Raw genomic sequence first — 22177 nt, 5'->3', positions numbered from 1 at the left:
ATGCCAAGGGGAGAGCCACCCAGCCGAGCGCACCGCGCATGCGCACGCGCGCGCCGCGGCGTCTGGCCCCTCCCGGCCACCGTCCGCCCGCCCGTCCCGCCGCTTCTGCGCATGCCCGGAGGGCCGGGCTCGTCCCGCCTCCCTCCCCGCCCCCCCCCCCCCCGGCCCCGGGGAGGAGGAGGAGGAGGAAGGAGGACGGCGCTCAGGTGATGTGGGAGCCGGCGGGGACGTTCGCGGGCGACACCCGGGCGCGGGCCGGAAGTGGGGCCGTGGCTCCGAGCAGCGCCGCCGCCGCCGGAGCTCCGGGCTAGACGGCGGGGACGGGGGACGATGAGGAGCGCGCGGCGCGGCGCGGGGCGACGCTGCTGCGCGGCGCCCGACTGCGCGGCGGCCTGCCGGCGGGTCTGAGTAAGTGAGGCCCGGGGGACGCGGGGCGGCGCGGGCCGGGCCGGGCCTTCCCGTGGGAGGACCGAGAGAGGCGGGGGGGGGGGGGAGGCGGTCCGGCCTGCCGGGGGGAGCGGTGGGGAGGACGGGGGGGGGGTCGGGGGGGGGCCGTCACCCCCCCCCACCCCACTCCCCCCCCCCTCGGGCCCGCCGGGGTCGCTGCCATCGCCAGTGCGATTGCACCCCGTCACACAAGCATCCGCATTGTCCGTCTGTCCGGTGACCCCCGCGTGTCCGTCCCGTCTGTCTGACGGCGCGGGGTGCGCCATCCCCCAGGTCTCCCCCCCCCCCCCGTCTCCCTCGGTGGGCGGCTCGGCCACCGGAGCCCCGTTCCTGCTCATCCCCACCCCCCACACACCCCTCACCCCCACACCTCACTTTTCAAGTAGGGCCTCAGACCCAGCCTCCTGCCCCCCGTCACCTCCCACCATGCAACGACCGCCGGCCGTACCCCGCGACGCCCCGGCTCGGTGACTCGAGACGCCAAAGGTAGAGTGGAACACGAACGGGAAGTCCTCCCGCCCTCCCCCTCCCCCCCCCCGCGAGTTTGCACACGAACTGCACTCCCGGAACGTCTGCGGTGGAAGTCAGTCCTTTGGTGTTGACGGGACTGGACGGTCCATGCTTGGTTAGGTCCCGACGCCTGCCCTGTGAAGCAACCTCTTCCCCATTCATTGAATCCAAGTGCGGGGGTGGGGGGGGGGGGCTCCTAGTGCACTCGGTTTCCCTCTTGATACAGGAGATGAAACAACAACAACAACAGAAAAAGCACCCCCCCCCCCAACACGCTACATTTTGTCTCTCGTGGAGGTGGATAAGGTTATTATTAGGGCAGCATTGTGTTTGACCTCAGCGATCTCTTGGTTGAATCATTCAGCCCTTTGAACATGGGAGGAACTAGGTATTCACACGGGCCGAGCACATTGGCAGAAAATGCCTACCTGTGAAGGTGGGCCGCTCCCACGAACGGCCCCCTCCGGCCTGGGCCACGCCGCCTCCCATGGGTAGTGAAGTGAGAAGGATGAAAGCGAGGCAGCTTCCGCCCCTGAGCCCGCAGGTAGCTCGCTCTGGGCTCCCTGCCCACACTCTTCTCAGACACAGCCCAGATCCCTTGTCCTGTGAGTAAAGAGGGTTTACTGACCAAGTTGTCCTTGGCCAGGTGACTTCGTGTCCATACGGGAAGTTCTCCACCTCTTGGCCACTTTGTTTCGGGGGGGGGGGGGGGGGGGGGGTGTTTCTGTTTCTTTGTTTTTACTAATTTAGGACTCATTTAATGTCTCAAAGACTCTAAAATCTTAAAAACTTTTTTAATTTCTCAAAGATTCTTTTTTACTTGTCTCAGGAGAATCAAGAGTCCTTAAATACTACTTTTAGAGTAGATGCTAAAAAGCTTGCGTTTTAATCAAGTTCTTCTTTTCAAGCCACCCGCTTTCTAGAACATGACTGTGTCTTATCCTACTTAATCTGAATTCATAGTGATCGTTAATGGTGATTCTTCTGGAATCCTTTATGATGATAGTGTTTCCAGGGCATAGTCTGAGCACCTCCCCTAGGTAGCCCGAACCTTGAAGTGGTTTCGTAAGAAAATAAGTTCCATTTATCTAGTTCACGGGTTACATAAGTTGCAAAATTCCTCAATTTTATTATGGGTCCAAATTCTAATCACAGCCGTTGGCTGCATTTTTAAGCTTGCAGTTTTCTTACTGTTGTTTACCATTTTCATACTCGAAGGGGCTTTTAATGTCAGAACAAATTGTAATTGGCTTCCATGGTGATAATCTGCCCTTCTAGTTTTTGTCAAAAATTACTGTGCCAAATCTTCAGGAAAGAGGAAAAAAAAATATTACCAAGTTCCTGCCTAGTATAATTTCCGAGGGCTATGCTGCCACAGGTGTAAATGCTCTCCAAACCACCCCTTGCCCCACACCGTATCCCTGAGCATTGACTGTTCATCTGTCCCCTGGGACTGTTAATACCCTGGCTCGTTACTGACGGCACGTGGGTAGCGATGAGGGAAATGGACAGCTCGTTCTGTGGTGTCTCCAGCACATCGAGAGCAGCTATTTGCGTTTCCATTTCGGCTGTGCAGCTGGCACAGTTTCCTGCCTTCCTAATGCTTAGCAGGTGTGCTGCTGTAGGGACACCGAGTCTGAGCGCGCCCCGTGCTTGAAAGGCAATGAGAAGCTGCTGATCCCATCTGCGCATGAGCCTGGCTGGCTGTCCTCCGCACCGGGGTTGTTAGCGGTAACCACAGACTTGGCGCCCTTCACGGCCCTTACTGAAATCTACACATTATTCTGTTACTACATGCAGGCCTGCATCTTGTTAACCTTTGAGACAGACTTACCCTATGATGCTATAAAGCTTCTATAATTCTGCAGATAATGCAAGCTTCTTGTCATTGTAAGACAAACTTTTAAGTTACATTTGTAACTGTTTAGTCATTAGGCAGATTTTATTATTTGGGAATTTTCTTATGATTCACATATAGGTAAGATGCTTGCTTTTTTTTTTTCTTCAAAGATTTTCTACTATTGGTAGAATCAGTAATGCAGATATATACTCTGTAATACATGGTGCTCTGTTTCAATTAAAAAATAACTAGAATAATGTAGAATAAGTATTAAATAGTGTTATTTGTGGGGTACTTTTGACCTTCACTAAAATGGACTTTTGGGATAGAATGAGACTGATCCACTTTGCTCTGTTAGATATTAGGGCAACGTTAATTAAAATGCATCTGTTCCTATAGTTTGAGATTCAGTTCTTGCTATATTGTTGTCATTAATCAAGTTAAGAGCATCAAATATATTATAATAAACAAATGATGTAACTATATGATATGCAGTAGTCTTAATTTGAAAGACTCAAGGGTCCGAGGGGAACAGTAAAGTTAGTTAGATATGATGAGAACAATATTTCTTAAAAGTTTTTAGTCTTTATGGGGCTGGGGATATGGCCTAGTGGCAAGAGAGCTTGCCTCGTATACATGAGGCCCTGGGTTCGATTCCCCAGCACCACATATACAGAAAACAGCCAGAAGTGGCCCTGTGGCTCAAGTGGCAGAATGCTAGCCTTGAGCAAAAGGAAGCCAGGGACAGTGCTCAGGCCCTGAGTCCAAGGCCCAGGACTGGCCAAAAAAAAAAAAGTTTTTAGTCTTTTGACCACCTTACTACTGCAGGTGTTTTTTCTGTGTATGGGTTATGAAGGTGTTTATAAGGTTGGAATTTAATATTGGGCATTTGTAAACTAATAGCATTAAGTCCATTGCATATTTATAGATGTGTTGTGGGACGACTACAAAAAATGACAGTGACATTCTCAAACAGTGAAAAACAAATAGTATCTGCTTATCTAGCAGATAGGCATAGTATCAGGTTCTGCATTTGGGCTCTTTTAGAAAAACACGACATGAGAAAATGAACTTGTAAGCAGAGTCCTTGTCATTGCAGAGAATTCTGGGTTCTCTCACAGTATAATTCCTCAAGTGTTAGGTACCACGTCCGTGTCAAAGAGGTTTTTGTCTTGACCTGTTAAAATCCATTGTTTTATCCAGTGACAAACACTTCACTCATGTTGGAATGAATTTGTGACACCATTCCTTGGTCATTTTAGAACGCAGTGGTTTATTGAGCTGTGCTGTTTCCTGCAAGTTGTGTCACACCTAATACGTTATCTAAATGTTTATGTGTTAGTCTGACTATAGCCGCAAAGGCATCAGAAGAGTCTCTTAAACGCTAGGGAGCATCTAGAAGCTTCGTTCATTTTTCCAGGAAAGCTTGCCAGACAGCCAAGTCTAATAACCAGATTGTCAGCTGACTTTTTAAATTAAAATGTTGCTACCTAACAATTAAATAAATAAAAATAAGCAATAAAAACACAAGCCAGACCAGCTTACAGGTAAAATTATTTCAGCCTACAGAACACATATCTCACACAGAGTGTTGAGAAGGTGTATACTCACCGGCTGAAGTACAGTGAATTTCTGCGGCAGCTTTAATGCCATCGGTAAATGAAACCGACTCCCCCCTCCCCCTCCTTCCCGTGGGTTCATGTTGATGTGGATTCGAATCACCCGCAGGCCTTGCTGTTGATGGTTAGCTGGGCTCCAGCTCTCCCTGAGCTTGTGGTGCTGTGAACTGCACTCAGCCCTAGTCCACAGACTCGATTCTTGGAGGGGCTCCAGCTCCTCCCCCAACGTCGCTCAGAGACTCTTAGTGCAGATGTCAATCAGTGAAAAGGGAAGTAGGGTTATAGTGAGTGTGGACCATTAACCTGATTTGTGGGCCGTGTAAGAAGCTCCATTGCAACCTTTTTTGAGAACCGCTGGCACAGATCCATGTCTGATTTGAAGCCATCAAGTTCAGAGAGTTCAGTGCTCTGGTTTTGTGTGTACTACCCTTGCCAAGTATCTATAGAGGTGTTGTTGAATTACTTCCAGTTCCCAAATAATTCCAGGATAATTGTACTAGGTGATTGGAAATAGGCTTGGTAGAAATTAGTAGAAATATTTAACTCTGGAACTACGCTTTGTCCTATTTTTAGAAAGTTTTCTTAAGTTTTTATTTGGATTTTGTAAGCAATCAAACTTGATGAAATCCAAATAAATTACCAGAATTATGTAAAATTTTCATTTTTCTGTGGCTGTACTCAGAAGCAGTTTTTGTCTTCAATTTTTCTTGTGTCCCCTGCAAATGAACTTGACCTAGACATGTCGAGTCATATTTTTCTCCACCTGTTTCCTGAGTAGCTCTTGAGTAGATCTGTATGAGAGCAAAGGCTATAGCATGTGTATCATTTTTAAATAGCTTACCCAAGCCTTAAAATTGCTCACCATTATTATCCATAGAGCAGGTTTCTGCACATACTGTTGATGGTGTTATCGTTGGTGTTTAAGTACGATCGTAGGATATACTAGAATAGGCCGGGAATGAGCTGTGGGATTCCAGCGGAAGCCCTAGGATGTGGAGTGCTGTTCTATGGACACGGGCCACTGTACTCAGATCTCAGTCTCCTGAGTCGCTAGGATTATAGATGTGAGCCACCAGTGCCTGACTATAATTAGTGACTTTTTAATACCATAAGACATAATTAAGTTTTAGTTTCAATATATTTGGATCCTGAGAATGAAGCCCATGCTTTTAACACATGTGTTTGCCTATGCGCCAAACCATTTTGTTCATAATTAACATACTGTGTATGAAACATTGGTGCAAAGGAGGATGAGTTCAGGTTTTCAGATTTGGGGGGGACTGCCCAAATCCAAATAAGAAGTAAGGGGACAGACTTGGATAGGACCTTGGTAACTGCCTACAGGGAGAAGGGTTAGAAAGGAACAGGAATTTGAAGTCCGCGGGCTCCTGGGGGCTGGCGGACCCCTCCCGCCAGGTGCAGTGTTACAGTATGGGTGGGATAGACCCATGGGGATAATGGTGAGTCAGGGCTACCGACGAGAGGAGATTGTTCACCAGAGCTCACGCAACAGATTTGCCGTGTTTTCCAAGTTAACAGGGAGTTGACTAAAGCCACAAACTGATGAGTCCTAGAGAGGTTTGTGTGGCCTGTGGGATCAGCTCGAGGACATGACCGAGGCAGAACCGAGGAGCAGGGAGAAGGCCAGTCCTCGCTTGCGAATCGGGCACCCGTGAACAATACCCAAACACAATCAAGAAGAATGAAAGGGAAAAGGTTATTGGCTGTATGTGTTCTTCATAGAACATGTCTAGTTTCTTTCCCAGCGAGCAGCCCCTTTGGTGGTTGGTAGGAACTAAGTAAAGGTATCATTTCTCTGGGTGGTTCATGAAGCGAAGATGTAATCAGCCAGTGCATGTCAACAGGCGAAATGTCTCACCACAGAGTACTTGCTTTAAGGAACGATGACTTTCACTCACCCACGTGACCGTGTCTTGGAATCAGCCGGGCAGTTGACACACTTTAAGACCTAAATACCATACCAAGGCCCAGCCATTTCTGCTCTGTGGAAAGATGCAGGCCAGGAACCCCTGTCAGCACAGGGGTTGAGGACCGGTGGAAAGATGACACTTGAGAGAGGGAGCAGGGCACTGGGTTTAGCTCCTTGCTTCTGGAGATGCAGCATCTTGGTCACAGTACTTGGGCACATCACACAGCATTATCACAGGACTGGCCGATTCCCAATGGAGCCCCCGCGCAGAGAAGCCCCTATTCACTGGCCCTGTGGCCAGAGGTAGCTAGCTCACTAGGAGGAGTCTATTTCATGAGAAATAAGGTTGCTTGGAAACAACGTTAATATTTCAGGTTATCAGGTCTCCAGGGAAACAGTCTAGAAGGCTGAGTAGAGGCTGCTTTCTTACGGAAAAAGAGAAAGGCTTTGTTAACTTTTTTTTTTTTTAACAAAAGTGTAATAATACATTTACATGAAAATTAAAAAATCATGAAGAAAGAAGGGCTTAGAAATACTTAGTGTTGATTAGGTGGTCAAAATTAAAAATGTATGCACATAATTAGACTTGGAGAAAAATAGTATACTTGAAAATAATGATTGTGATATAAAAAACAGTTAAATGCGTCATCTTAGAAATACGTTTGCTGTTAAACTGTAGTCTTGATTTTCCAAAATTCGTAATATCACCTCTGAGCAGACACATCCACTGTGTCAATAGTCAATATTACCGTAATTTTCTTATAGCTGGCTCACTCCTGTAATTCTAGCTACTCAAGGAGGCTGAGATCTGAGAATTGTGGTCCAAAGCCAGCCCGGGCAGGAAAGTCCTGTGTGACTCTTATTTCCAATTAACTACAGAAAACTAGAAGTGGCACTGTGGCTCACAGTGGTAGAGCACATCACTATCTCTGAGCTCTTCAGCCCAAGGTCAGTGCTCTACCACTTGAGCCACGGTGCCATTTTCCAGTTTTCTGATTGGTTTATTGGAGATAAGAATCTAATGGCCTTTTTTTTTTTTTTGCCAGTCCTGGGGCTTGAACTCAAGGCCTGAGCACTGTCCCTGGCTTCTTTTTGCTCAAGGCTAGCACTCTACCACTGGAGCTACAGTGCCACTTCTGGCTTTTTCTGTATATTTGGTGCTGAGGAATCGAACCCAGGGCTGCATGTATGTGAGGCAAACATTGCTGGATTATTCGTGTTTGAAAACTGAACATATATAACCATGAAGAGATTTAGCAGTGACAAGAGAGAGTTGCTGGTTCTACAAATGGAAACTCAGTATTTGCTGAAATTGGAAAGACTAAGACTTCTAAAAAGATAAAAGAGCCTTTCAAATTTGAAGACCTAAAATTTTAGTTACATAGATTTAACCTATACAGTCTTGAATTCCAAGATATGCCTTCTCTGTGTACTTGAAGTTTGTTTCTGATGTCATAGTTTTTAATAAAATCTTTGATTTAAAAGCTTATATGACCTCCTACTTCTCAATCTTTCTTGTGCCCAAGGTACTTAATATAGTCTGATATTGATATTAATTTGAGCAGAAGACAGTTACTAGTGGAGACTGGAATACTGATTATCAAAGCAGATGAAATGAACATTGTAGCACTCACAAATGCTTTTATTTTTCATTTTGTGGATTGTATGCCTTATGTAGGCATTTTTAAAATTCTCATTTTTTTTGAAGAAAACATTCTGAGTAAAAGTAGGCAACAAGGACAAAGTTATTCAGCAACAACTTTAAGGGTGATTTAATTTTTCCTTTGAAATCATCAAATACACAATCTTTGATATCTCTCCTCATAAATTGGCTTAGATATGTAAGAAAAAGTTAAAGTTTTTGTATTTGTAAAGAAACAGTAACCTATTTGCTAAATACTGAAGTATTGTAACATGTATATCTGTCTATATGTAAAGTATGTAATAGTATTTATATGGAGATATGGTCTATATATTTACATACAGCCTGTTTGTAAATAGAATATGTGAGTTATCATTCTTTTGAATCCTAGGCATTGCCAAAATTAGTGTCTCTGCTCCTGCTTTGGTCGGTTCACAGTGCAGGGGGAAGAATCCATGCTGGGGCTGCACAGGTGCTCTACTGCTGATCTGTATCTCCAGTCAGACTTATTTTTATTTTGATGTAAGATGTTAATGCCAGTTTACTATCAAATTTTTCTAATAAAAATTCTGGGAACAAACTAAAACCATGCAGATATTACTTGTACTTAAAAATAACCAAGTTAAAGTTTCTTTGACTATATAAGCTGTTAGCAAATAACAATGGTAGATGGTAAGAAATAATCCATCGTTAACCAGATTTAATATTCAGAGAATTAGGTGTTGTTTATAAACAAGTTTTACTTGCCCCTTCCTTGGTGCTTTCCCTACATTACAGAAGGTAATTATTCCACTTGCTACAGCTAGGTGGCAGTATTGGTTTGTAAAAATCCAGAAAAGATGATAGGCTTTCAGTTTTAATTCCAAAAGTTTCATTACTCCATTATAATATACCTTTCTGTATTGTGAAAAGGAAATGGCATGAAACGGTATTGAATTGTCCTTGGTTAGAGTCTCTTAGCCACATGGTAGTTTACCTGGGACAGTGGGTTCGCTGGTGTGTTGGGGTTGTGCTGCCTGGAACATTGGGGGATGGGCCTAAGCTTCATCTCCTTAGTCGTCAGACTGGGAGTAGCATCCACCTATTCTTCTGTCAGGTCAGTGAGAACACATGGATGGCAGTCAGAAGTACTTTTTATAAGCAATTTTATTGTTGCACTAAACATAGGGACTTTTATTCACATGAAGCTCCTGTAAAACAAACCGGCAGCTTTGGCATGTTTGCCCTTCGTAAGTATGGTTCGGAGAGACTGGAGACTATTGAGATGCGACGGGACGAGGGACATTACAGTGACGTCGGCCCCCGTACCTCATTGTAGGTCAGGCGTATCTTACCATAAGCAGTGCGTGTGAATCATTGCTATTTTCTCTCTCTCCCTCTCTAGGGTACTTACAGAGAGCTACAATGGAAAAGTCCTGGGTGTTGTGGAACTTCCTTGAAAGATGGCTAATAGCCTTGGCTTCCTGGTCTTGGGCTCTGTGCCGTATTTCTCTCTTACCTTTAATAGTGACTTTCCATCTGCATGGAGGCATTCTCTTGCTTTTGTTAATATTCATATCCATCGCAGGCATCCTGTATAAGTTCCAGGACGTGTTGCTCTACTTCCCAGAACAGCCATCCTCTTCGCGCCTTTACGTTCCCATGCCCACCGGCATTCCCCATGAGAACATTTTCATCAGAACCAAAGATGGAGTGCGTCTCAACCTGATTTTGATACGATACACTGGAGACAATTCACCCTATTCCCCGACTATCATTTACTTCCACGGGAACGCCGGCAACGTCGGGCACCGGTTACCAAACGCGTTGCTCATGTTGGTCAATCTCAAAGTCAACCTTCTGCTTGTCGATTACCGGGGCTATGGCAAAAGTGAAGGGGAAGCCAGCGAAGAAGGACTCTACTTGGACTCGGAAGCCGTGCTGGACTACGTGATGACGAGACCCGACCTTGACAAGACGAAAGTTTTCCTTTTCGGCCGTTCCCTCGGCGGGGCGGTGGCTATTCACCTGGCCTCTGAAAATTCACACAGGATCTCAGCCATCATGGTGGAGAACACCTTTCTAAGCATCCCACACATGGCCAGCACTTTGTTTTCATTCTTCCCCATGCGTTACCTTCCTCTATGGTGCTACAAAAATAAGTTTCTGTCCTACCGAAAAATCTCTCAGTGCAGAATGCCTTCGCTTTTCATCTCTGGACTCTCCGACCAGTTAATCCCCCCAGTGATGATGAAGCAGCTCTACGAGCTCTCCCCTTCTCGGACTAAGAGGCTGGCCATCTTCCCCGAGGGAACCCATAACGACACGTGGCAGTGCCAAGGCTACTTCCCCGCCCTGGAGCAGTTCATCAAAGAGGTGGCGAAGAGCCACTCCCCAGAAGAGATGACGAAAACGGCGTCCAACGTGACCATCATATAGCGTCCCCGCTTCCCGATGAATGCGTTGTATTTTAATGTCTGCAGAATGATAAAGAATGTTCCTTTCGAGAAGTGTGTCATGTCTGTACTTGTCTGAAGAGAAACATTAAATTTTGAAAGGACCTCAGTACTCCTCCTTTATGATCACCCAAGTAGTTTCTTTACTTTTGAAGAGCTGTAATTCTCTGGGTTATTTCATACAAAACTTTCAGTGTGCTTTGTATCCATAACTTTAATATGTCAGTATAATGGGTTATTCAAAACTTCCTTGTTGCCTAAGTGGTGTGATCTATGTTCCGCCCAAGGTGTGATGGAGGTATGAGATCAAGAAGCCTTTGGGTGTTATTCCTTTAGTAATTATTGGGACAATCATGGTAAGCAAACTTAGTTCTGTAACTGCATTTTTTCACTTTAAAAGTTAAAATGAAATGCATGATGGTATTTTATTCCTTGACTTACGCAATGCAGCTTTTTTTTTTTAATGTAAATAGCACTGGACCTATACCAATGCATATGGTTTACCTGGGTTCTATCTATTTTTATGTAAACTCTATTTTGTTTTTGGCACAAAGTGACAGTTGAGGCCTCTGTGCAGGTTGCCCTTGAATCTTGCTCTGGTAAATGCCGAGATCCAGCTTTTTCTTATGAATAAACGGGACCCTGTTTTCCAGTATCCACGTACCGTGTTTTTGTTAGGTACAATCTGGATCATGACTTAACAGAAATAGAGAACTTTTTTGCTGCTGTCTATGCATAGTTAAACTTTTTAACATTTGTAATTTGGGTGGCGAAAAAACTAGCTTCTGTCAATTTTGTAACTCTCTAGCTGAACCACTAATAGTAGTCATAATGAACATTAGAACTTAACTAACACAATTCAAGTAGGAAGCCTTGTTACATAATTGTACATACTATTTTTATCAAATTCCCACAGTGAAGTCTCAGTATACAGGGCGCACCTAACCCATCCGAAGCAAGATAACATTTCCTAGGATTTTCTCACAGGCTAGTGCTCTACTACTTCAGCCACACACCTCCCTGGTTAGGCTTTTTGAAAATAAAAGTTAAGAAAAAAAGTGTTGTTGGCTTAATAACGTTCTAGTTGATATGAAATAGAATTACATCAAGAGACTATTTTAGGAAAACTTATTTATTTCTAGGTTGTTTTTTTTTTTATTACATGTGGGAATGAAGTAATTTCCAAGCCTTCTGACATAAAGCTTATTACCACATTAACATTTAAATGGCTGTAGGTGAAAAGTAGTATTTAGACATATAGAAAAGTAAGAAAAAACTTTAATGCAAAAGGGAAGCCCCTTGAATTTTGCAAGACTTCCCTTATCAAAATATAAGCTACGAATGAATGTTATACCAGGTTTGTGCAAGCCGTCTTCTAACGTTAGATATCATTGATTTCTGCACATGATTATATCAACTTGAGCATAGACTATTTTAGCTGTATTTATTGGCTTTCTTCAAGCAGCTAGCGCAGAACAATTAGGAGTCAGTAATCTTGACCTTAACTTAAAGCCTTTCCATGGAGACAGGGCTGGAAATACTTTGCCAAGTAGAATTCTTAGCATTCACTTTATGCCAGTGTTTAGTGAGAGATAAATTATATAAAGTGTGATTTCTAAAGAAGGGTTTTCTATATATTATTGTAAAAAGTCCTGTTTTTTAAAAGAGTTGATAACTCATATTATGAAAGGTTATTTTGTATGTGTAAATTCACCACAATTAAAGACTACTTTTTATCTTGTCATTCCTTGTTATGTAGAATGACTGTCCTAAATAGTGATGAATTAAAATGGGAAAAACAATACAACAAAATATAGTATATTTAGGAATAAGCTTTCATGGCACACCTTATATTGTCTCCTGTTTTCAGGTTTACACAGTGCTGGGTCCACCTCATAGTTGCATGTCATTAGTCTGCATACTGGAGGTATAATCTATCAGCTTTAGTGTTAAACATGCTGATGCACTATAAAAACCGCATCCGTGTTTCTGATGTCTTCCCTTTCCCTTCATTCCTCCTTTTGTTTTTCTTTCTTCCTTTTTAATTTTGATACTTTAGGTTTGTAATCTCTGTGCTAAGCTCAGGCCTCAGAAGTGTTAGGACACTTGTGTCATCTCACTATTCTTCTGTGAAAGATCCTTATTTCTGTGGCTAAGAGCAGAGGTTATGCTTAGGCTTGTACCACATCTTTATTTACCAACTAATGTGTTTGGGACTTTTTTGTAGACAGTGAGGGTAGAAAACAGACGTGTATTTTCAGGAGCCATGAAGGAAGCCTCTGGAAGCATGAGTTTTGAAGCCTTTCCTAATTTTGTAGCCAGAGACATCGGTCTTGAAAGAGCACTTTAGCATTAGTCCCCCTTTGCCTTTGCCCCCATCTGTAGTGAGAATGGCATTGTATCCATCCTGCATGTTAAGTTCTGGCTTGTGTACAAGAGCAACTATAGAAGTTCAGGAATTACTTTAAAGTACTGAAAATTTGGGAATAGTAAAGTATGACGAGAAACTCAGGAAAATAGAAGCCCCATTACATTAAGGAAAATTATTGGTGTGGTGGGTCGAGACTGTGTGTGGTTACAGAAAGTATTCTAAAAAGAACATTACAAACTAGAAGAAGAGATAATTTATGACGGGCACAAGAATACTGACAAGGTAGAAACCGCTAGACAGGAAATGTGACACAGTTCCTAGTTAACTGATAAGGTTGGTGAAAGGGAACTAAAACCATTTACAGGTGAAGCCTTAGTAGGTACGCATACAAACAGCACGTGACACTGCAACTCTTACATTTTGTGTTATTTTTATTTTTTTTGAAACTCTTACATTTTGTATTCTTTTTTTTCCCTCTATTTTCATTAGAATTCTGTCCTGAATTTTGTCACCGAGTAGCTTAAATTTGTGTTGAGCTGTAGTTAACTTGACAATTGTAGCAATTACAACTTTGGCATGGTACCGCTGAGGTGGTTATGTTACAGAGAACGTATGGTATCTGATGCTTACGTTTCTGTTGCATTTGTAAGATTTGGCGATGGTGGGAGGACTGTGACGTCAGAATGAGGAGGTCAGAGTTGATTTTGTATTTGCTGGGGTGAATAGAGTTGTGGTTCCTGTGGTTCTCTTCCTTCCTTGAGGTGGAGGGTAAATTTGAACTTGTGGAAGGAGGTCACGAAGGCCTCTTTGATCTAGGTCACAGCTGAGATATTGAAATCCTTAATCTTCACCTATCCCTTTTCTCTTATAATTGATAATGATGGGAAAGAACTGTGAAAGAGCAGATTAGTAATAAGTAGCTCTTTGATTATCCACTTAAAGTTACATGTATTTTCATATCACTCAGGTAAAGTTGGGAATGACAGAACAGGTGTCTTTTTAAAATTCATGGGGTAAAGAATGTTTATTACCATAACATCATCTTAGCCAATCAGAAATAGTCCATTTGTATGGTAATGTGAATACAGCCGTTCTAATTCTGATCAACTCTTTTGCCAAGTAGAGGAGGTATACCTCCGTTTATATTTTGTACCTTGAAAATAGAGATTAAAAATAGGATTATGTATAAATCCGACACGTTTTTACAAAGAGTGCCATAAACACATGACAGGTGTGTGTTTCACAAAATCTAGAACAATTTCTGTCAGTACAGCATATACTCAATAGTAAGGCCATTTTCAACATATTCAAGTACATTCACAATGAAGTTAAGTTCAATTTCATAATGTGAATTATATTTTTTGTTATCTGCCATATTTTATTGGAAGTAATAATAAAATTTTATAACTCAAAATGGAATTTCAGAGTATATTGTGTGCAAACCATAGCAAGGAAACATTTACATTTGGGTTTTTTTTAGCAGTTTTTTTTAAAAAATATACTTTCTATTTTTATGTACTGACAAATGCAATAAATTGATACACTGAAAGTTCAATTCATGTCTTAAGATAGTTTGTATTCAGTCTTAAGGATTTTCTGTTCATGTAAATTCTACCATAGGATTTTGAAGCTTTCCTCCAAACAGATAAATTCCCTGAGTTTGCACTGAAATGAAATGACTTGAATTCTAATGGTGTGGATAAAAATAGAAATTAGGCTTATATCTCCCTCAAGAGTGTGACCCTCCATGCATTTAATGTAGCTAACATTAGAACTGTTTTCTGTGTGACCTACTGCTGGACCACATACCTTTTCTTGACTGGCTCTGGGAACAGATACACCGTGACCCTTCTAAGTCAGGTTCTAGCCTCTAGCTTCATAACGTGCTTCTCCCAGAAACTCGGGCCGCCCTTCTGTGTTTTAGTTACTGGTATCAGATAACTGAAATGGTATGACGTTCCCTCAGCCTCTGCAGGTCTGTGACTGGAGCTCTCGCACAAGGTTTGAATGTCCCAAGATGGCACGTGGGATGGGCAGGTGAGAGGTAGGACTTCTGTGCTTCCCCGAAAGCTTCCCAACCTGAATCCCAAGGGGAATCGCTGCTGCCGAAAGAGTTTTTCTCCTTTTATTCTCCAAAAACGGATTCTTTTCCGCTACGTCCTGAGAAGTGTAGGATTAGATACAAAGATAGAACTTCTGGCTTGGGGGGGGGGGGCGTCCCAGAAGAAAGGAGTTCAATGTGTAGTGTCACCGAGACCTCGCTACAAACATCCGGGTAACTCGTGCTCCACTGCTTGAAAATCGGACTCAGATAGGCGACACCGTGGTCAGGGAGGGGCACACGGGAAGAAGCCGAGATCGAGAGCCCGTCTCCCGTTCCAGATCTAGGACAAGTGTGCATCTAGGCGTTGATACAGAACGGCTTGAGATTCGTGTTGAAATCCTGGGGTTACGGGTAGGCCCAGGGCCCCTTGCGAATAAATAACTGCGGTGACCTGACATTTAGCACTGTGCACGAAGGTACGTTTCCTCTGAAGTAGATGAACGTGTATGGACGTAGGAAAGTTTAGATGTTGTCGTAAAACTGATCTCCATCTCTCTGCCTCATAAATAACCAAGTCTCAAGAAATCTAGGAGTCCTCCTAATAAAGTAATTCCTGATGCTCACAAATGTGGTCATGTTCTGTCTTTTTTCCAGTAAGATTCATTTTCACAAGTTTCCCACTGGTAAAACTTTACGTTTTCATTGAGTGCTTAGTATGTACAAAGCATTGTTCCACATCCACTTTGTCATTTAATGTAGCCCAGGCTGGCCTGGGATCTGGCGTCATCCTGTCTCAGATTCCAGGTTTGGGGGTGGGGGCAGGGGGGGTTATAGGCGTGCACTACAGCAGTAGGCTTGTCATTTAAATGCGAAGTCTACAAACTGATTCCACTTTCCTGGTACCACCCCTCAGCCACTGTCCCTGTTCTTTCTAACTTAGCAGGAGCACTCCATCCTTTCTCAATCCTCGCACTAACTTAGCAGGAAAACCATCCAATCTCAATCCGCACCCCAGTTTAACAGGAACACTCCAATCTCAATCCTCACTCTAACTTCGCAGGGAAACTCCATCCAACCTCAATCCTCGCTCTAACTTAGCAGGGAAACTCCATCCGACCTCAATCCTCGCTCTAATTTAGCAGGAACACTCTCCATTCTCAGTGCTCGCTCTAATTTACCAGCTAAACATCTATTCCCAACCCCTAGACGGCCAGTGGTTACACGTCTCAGAAAAACAAGGTCAGACCTCACTGTCTAGAGCCCTTCGAAGTTCAATGTTCTTGGAAAATTCTGCTTTTTCTCCTTGTGGAATCGGATTCAATCTTCTCTCTGTTGACTCATACCTGATGCTTTTCCTTCACTGATACTTTGCCACTTCTCAAGGCCTCTGACTCAGCATCTCAGTCATGAGTCTTCCCTTTCTCCATTTCCAATGCTCTGGAAGTATTCTGTATGTTGATTCTTGGTTATATGATCACATTCAGTGTTTCTTACTACATGCTGCCCAGATTTCATGTCTTGCTACCCCCCAACAACACAAGACCCATTCTTTCACCGTGCTAAGCACTTTGAACTCATCCGTTACCAAAGTTCACACACATTTTCTAAGGAGGAAAAGATGCAGAGAGACAATTACCATAATGTCTTAAATTTCCATACCATAATGTCTTACAAGTTTAGATTTAGGTTTTATATTTCCAATTACCATAAGACCTTGACCCAGGAAACCTGGGAGTTAAAGCATACACCTCCGCAATCAATAACAAAGTTCTAAGTCACCCATGTGTCACACTTCAGAGAACAGGAGTGGTTTTTATGCAGGTCCTAGGGCACTAGAGGGGTTTAGTTTACACCATGGAAAGGGACATAAGAGGAAATGGAGACAGGAGAAGTAGCCAAGGGTTTACAGTCATGGATAAGGGACAGTGGGACACCAGACAAGAAAGGACAGGAAGGTCCCTGCAGGGAAGATGGCGGCCCTGGCGTGGGCGTGATAGGAGCTATGTCACAGCTCAGTGCTGCTCTTCCCTCTGCTCCCACATATTTTTGCTCCTGTACCTGAGGATCCCTAGGAAATAAATCCTCAGCACTGGACAGGCAAGGGGAAAGTCCTTACAGAGAAAGGCAGCTAGGATTAGGGCTGAAGTTGTGTTCCCCCCCGCCCCCGCCCAAACACACATGATGGGCATGCTGAAGCCTTAACCTCCAATAAGTTGGCATAAAAAGACAAGGATGCCATTAGGGTGGAGAAACCCAGTATTATGCAGACAGAAGACAGCTTCCTGCAAACTGGAAGGAGGCCCTCACCGGAGCTGCCAGCAACTTGATCTTGGACTCGGCAGTGCAGCCTCCAGGGCTGTAAGGAATACACCGCTGTTGTTCCATCCCGTCTGTGATGGAAATGTGCTGTGGCCTCCCACATCAAACCACGAGACTGCTCACTACGCCGATTTCCCACCGGAGTCCCCATCCTTCCCAGTCTATTACTCTCTCCGCCTTTATGTTCCTCAGCGCATCTTAGAACCAGCCTCGCTGTTAGCAGCTTGTGTTACACAGGCACAGTCACCGGTGTGGTTTCATCCCTTGGAAATTTCATGACTGTGGACGGTGTATCTGTCCTCAATGGAGAGACCAACGTCTTGGAACAAGCAGCCTGACAGACAAGTCCCCGACAGATAGTGTGCCCCACTACAGGAAGAAGTTGAGTCTCCAGGGACAGAAAGCTGTTGCGAGCCGGTAGCATCTGCATGGCGGTGCTGTCTCCTCGTTGCAAAGGCTGCAGGAAGCAGGTCACATAGATGATCATAAAGGACATAGCCCAGTATTAGTGATCATTATACTTGCTAAAACAATCATATAATTAAAGCCATCATTTTTATAAATAAAACAGCCATCAAAGCGCAGCTTACCTGACATAGTTTGCTGACTAGAAAATAAGACAAGATAGGGAGCTCAGAAGGTTTTATTTTCTACTTTTAAAACATTGTTTGTGGGAGAGTTCCGGGCATCTCTTAAGCAAAGTAACCTTCTATGTAGTACATATATCTTTGTGTGTGTGTTTGTGTATGTGTTATTTCTGGGTTTTTCGTTGGTTGGTTGGTTGAGTTTTGGGTGTTTTTTTTTTTGCCAGTCCTGGGGCTTGAACTCAGGGCCTGAGCACTGGCCCTGGCTTCCTTTTTTGCTCAAGGCTAGCACTCTACCACTTGCGCCACAGCGCCACTTCCAGCTTTTTCTGTTTATGTGGTGCTGAGGAATCGAGCCCAGGACTTCATGCATGCAATATGAGCATCCTACCGCTAAGCTACATTCCCAGACCCTTATTTCTGTTTTTATAAGTGTGCTTATTGTGTGTGTGTGCATGTGTGTGTGTGTGTGTGTGTGTGTTAGCTGTGCCGTGATTTTTTCCTAAGGGTGGGCTTATATGAATGTATTTGTATTATGTTTTAGTATTTTTTCTAAGGGTGTGCATATGTGTGTGTGTGTGTGTGTGTGTTCTAATAGCATAATTTAGAATACTTATTGGTACTCGGAACCTTACATTCACAAAAAGATCTATTATTTTCATTTTATATAAATATATAAATATAAATATATAAATAAAACTGGAAGAAGAAAGAGCCTGAGGACTGGTTCCTGAGAAGGTCATGTCAGCAAACTCTGCTCTTATCTCCTACCAAGAAACGGATAAAGAAATACCAGGAAGGGCGCACAGGGAACGTGAGAATAGCACACACCTGGTTACTGCGAGGCTCATAAAAGCACCTGCCTTTTGTTCTCGATGGTATCTGCACACCCGTAGGCCCCATGAAATTACCTTCCTGCTTGTAACTCTGGCTGCTACCTCTGCCTCCCAGGAGTCTTTGGTTCTCTCTTCCTCTCTTCAGTGCCTCGTTCTCTATCTTTCATATCACCGATTTATATGAGAGGTTGACAGACAGCCTGTTAGTCAGCTTGTCATTGCTGTGACCATGCACCAGGAGGTAGAAACCAATTCAGAAGGACAGTTAATTTGGGGCTCATTTAGGTGGTTTCAGTGCACAATCAGCAGGCTCCATTGCTTTATAGCCGAGGCAGAGTAGAATGTCCTGGCAAGAGAGGGCGACCGGGAACACAGCTGCCCCCCTCGGGGCGTGTGGGGTGCAGAACGAGTGGGATAAGGGTCTTGGGGACAAAATACCCCCTTCGGATGCATTCCAACAGTGACCTCCCCCCTCCAGCCAGGGCCCACTCCATTCAGGAAGTAAGCACCCCTAAGATGCAATCTTCTCAACAGCACCACCAGCTGGGGACAATGCCTTCAAATCCTTTCCTGACATACTTCTTTTATTATTATTATTAATTAAACCTTTTTCTTTATGGTCAAAGTGAGGTACAGAGGGGTTACAGTTTCATATGGAAGGCAGTGAGTACATTTCTTGTCCACCTTGTTACCTCCTCCCTCATTTCCCCCCCTCCCCCCTCCTCCTTTCCCTCTGCCCCCTAGAGTTGTACAGTTGGTTTACACCAAATGGTGTTGTAAGTACTGCTTTTGGAATGGTTTGTCTCTTTGTCCTTTGTCTCTCAATTTTGATATTCCCTTTCCCTCCCCCAGTTCTAATACCCGTATAAACAGTATCCAGGGTATTCGGATGAGATAGAGTGGCAGCGAAGCACTCTTGCCACTAGGCCGTATTCCCTCCTGACACACTTCTGTCCAAACCATTACAAACACAGTAAAAAGAAGTTTGTCAGAATCATTTTGCAAATAAGTTCCCAGAGGAATGCACCATCGCCTCTGGCTGATGGAACTTTGCAGATGGAACTACACTGAGGACCTTGACATAAGCAGATTATCCCAGCCCCACTGGCCCTAATCACAAGTGCCCCAAGACACGCAGAGGGAGCTTTGAAATACACAAACAAATGCATGCACACACCTATACGACTCTTGTGACGATCCAGTTTTGTGAAAGCAGGAATTCACTCTCAACGATAACAGTTCCTCTTCCTAACCTACCCCTTGTAAAGACTCCTCCTCTCTCACTGCCATGCCATTAGAGATCCAACCTCACGGTGAGTCTTGTGGGGGAAGAAAACGTGGTCCGACTCTGCCTGTGTGGTTGCTCTTGTGAGCAGCTTGAGAACACTCCGGGCTTCACAGGACGAAGTAGGTTCTGTTGTCAGGGGCGGGGAGAGGCTTAAAACGCACAAGTCAGTGTGAAAGCGAAGAGTAGCGTTGAAAGGCGATCAAGTTGGAATTTTTTATGTTAATTTTGCCACAACTTTTACCCCAAAAAAATCAGAAATATCTATGGTAAAAGACTTGAGATTGGTGATGTACTAGTTGAAGGATTTTAGCGGGCCTAAGACAGTAGAAATTTGCTTTTCTTGGTTTATTTAACTTCTTATCCTAGGCTAATTACTGCTAGTACTGGAGAATGGTACCTGATAGTGAGGATTTCACACGAGTTTTGCACTGCATCCAAAGTGCTGTGTTCTTTGGTTTTTACTTTAGACTTGATACATTAAAAAAAAAAAAAAAACTACACATGAGATACAACTGAATTTCCACTGAACAGCACTCTTGGGAAATTCAACAGCCTGCATGTTCCTGTCAACAAACCAGAAAGGAAAACCAATAATTCAACAATCAACTAAAGAAATCATAGTACAATAAAAAACAAACTTAAGAGACTCCGAGTTAAATTAATAATAGAGATTTGTAAAAAATCATTTGCTGATTTTTAGGAGAGCAATAACAAAACTGATATTTTAACACTTTTGAAAAATAGAAAATTCATACATAGATTTTAATAGAATTAACCACAGATACAAAGGAAATAAAAAAGAGATGAACCTTTTACATAGATCAAATAAAATTTGAAAATACTTGAAATACTTTTTACAAAATAGCATTTAAGCTCTCTGAGGCAGGTCACAATTGTTTCTTTCACTATTTTTTCTTTTTCTTTTATTCCCTTTTTTTCTTTTTGCATCCTACTCTTCAGTCCATTTCTGGAGTGAATGTTCAAGTGTCTTGCTTCTGGAAATTTCTTCCCTTGATTTATTCCACTCTTAATATATTCGGGATAAAAATGTTTGCACACTATAGTTCCTTTCCTTTTTATTTCATAAATTTGTGCCTAATTCCTTCTCATTATCTTTTTTAGTATCTGTAACGGATCCAACAACCTACTATTTTTATTTGCTATTGAATATTTGTATTCGATTTTGTCTTTTAAAAGTCACATTTTATCTCGTATGGTATCATTACTATCGTTTGTTTTAATTACTTTCTTCCGTTCCACGCTTGAGCACATCTCTAAAACAATATAAGTCTGGATACAACAGAAGCACTTGCATATCCGTGTTTATTATAGCTTTTCACAGTAGCCAAGATATAGAAGGAGCCATATGTCTTATAACTGATGAATGGATCAAGAACATGTGCTATAACCGATGGCCTCATGCCTATAATCCTAGCTACTTAGGAGACTGAGTCATCTCAGTGTAATCTGGAGGATTACACTGCAAGGTCAATCTAGTCAATAAAATTTGCTAGACTCCATTTCCAAGGCAACCAGAAAACAATTAGGGCTGGTGATAGGGCTCCGGCCCTAGAGTTCCAACCTAGCCAGCATGAGGACTTGGGTTTAAAACCCAGTACCTCCAAGGAAAGGAGAGAGAGACAGAGACAGAGACAGAGACAGACAGACAGAGACAGAGAGAGACAGAGACACAGAGACAGAGACAGAGACACAGAGTCACAGAGAGATAGAGACAGAGAGACAGAGAGAGAGAACCAAAATACAGCAAGTGTAAGAAGAATGAAAATGCAGTATGCCATTTGCAGGAAAATGGGTGGATCTGCAGATCATTGTGCTAAGTGAAGTCAATCAGCCAGGTTGTGTTTTCTCTCATGTGGATACTAGATCTGAGAGAGTACTGTTTGCAGGGTCACACACGTATGCTATGCACATGTACGAGCCTAGTGTTAGGACACTTTTGAGGGGACAATACCAAAATAGATTGCATCTGTAAATAAAGTGAACAAGATGAAATTCACCAGAAGTTCTTGAGAAATAGAGTGAATGATAAGGGAAGTGAGAGCGTGAGGGGCCAATCGGATTAAACCACGCTCTATGAACTGGTGAGATACAACCATGACACCTGTTTGAACAACTAGGAAACGAGAGACAGGTCCTGCTGGGGTGGAGAGGGGGACCTGGGAGAGACCTCAGAAAGGGTGAGGGAGAGTGTTTGAAAATCACCCAGTGAGGTTTGGGCAGATTGGTTTGGGGAGGGTAACAGGGAGTGAGGGAGGGCGATTCCAGGAGGAGTCTGATGGAGGCTGGTTGCG

The 22177-nt window shown here is 43.5% G+C and overlaps 1 protein-coding gene across 2 annotated transcripts; it reads left to right on the top strand.

The window, feature by feature from the left end:
- Positions 1 to 188: 188 nt before the first annotated feature.
- Abhd13 (abhydrolase domain containing 13) lies at positions 189 to 12225 on the top strand. Of its 2 annotated transcripts, none has more exons than XM_048341100.1 (2): positions 189 to 206; positions 9373 to 12225. In XM_048341100.1, exon 2 carries the CDS (start codon positions 9393 to 9395, stop codon positions 10404 to 10406), a length of 1014 nt encoding a protein of 337 aa, XP_048197057.1. In that variant the 5' UTR covers positions 189 to 206; positions 9373 to 9392; the 3' UTR covers positions 10407 to 12225. The 2 variants fall into 2 exon arrangements, with proteins under 2 accessions (XP_048197057.1, XP_048197056.1); XM_048341099.1 differs by lacking the exon at positions 189 to 206 and adding an exon at positions 327 to 408.
- Positions 12226 to 22177: the final 9952 nt, after the last annotated feature.

The sequence above is a fragment of the Perognathus longimembris genome, chromosome 3, assembly GCF_023159225.1.
Source record: "Perognathus longimembris pacificus isolate PPM17 chromosome 3, ASM2315922v1, whole genome shotgun sequence".
Taxonomy (NCBI): Eukaryota; Metazoa; Chordata; class Mammalia; order Rodentia; family Heteromyidae; genus Perognathus; species Perognathus longimembris.
This window is presented reverse-complemented; position numbering and strand designations above follow the sequence as displayed.

Coding starts and splice junctions, on each gene's coding strand:
- Abhd13 (XM_048341100.1), top strand. CDS start 9,393: ATGGAAAAGTCCTGGGTGTTGTGGAACTTCCTTGAAAGATGGCTAATA.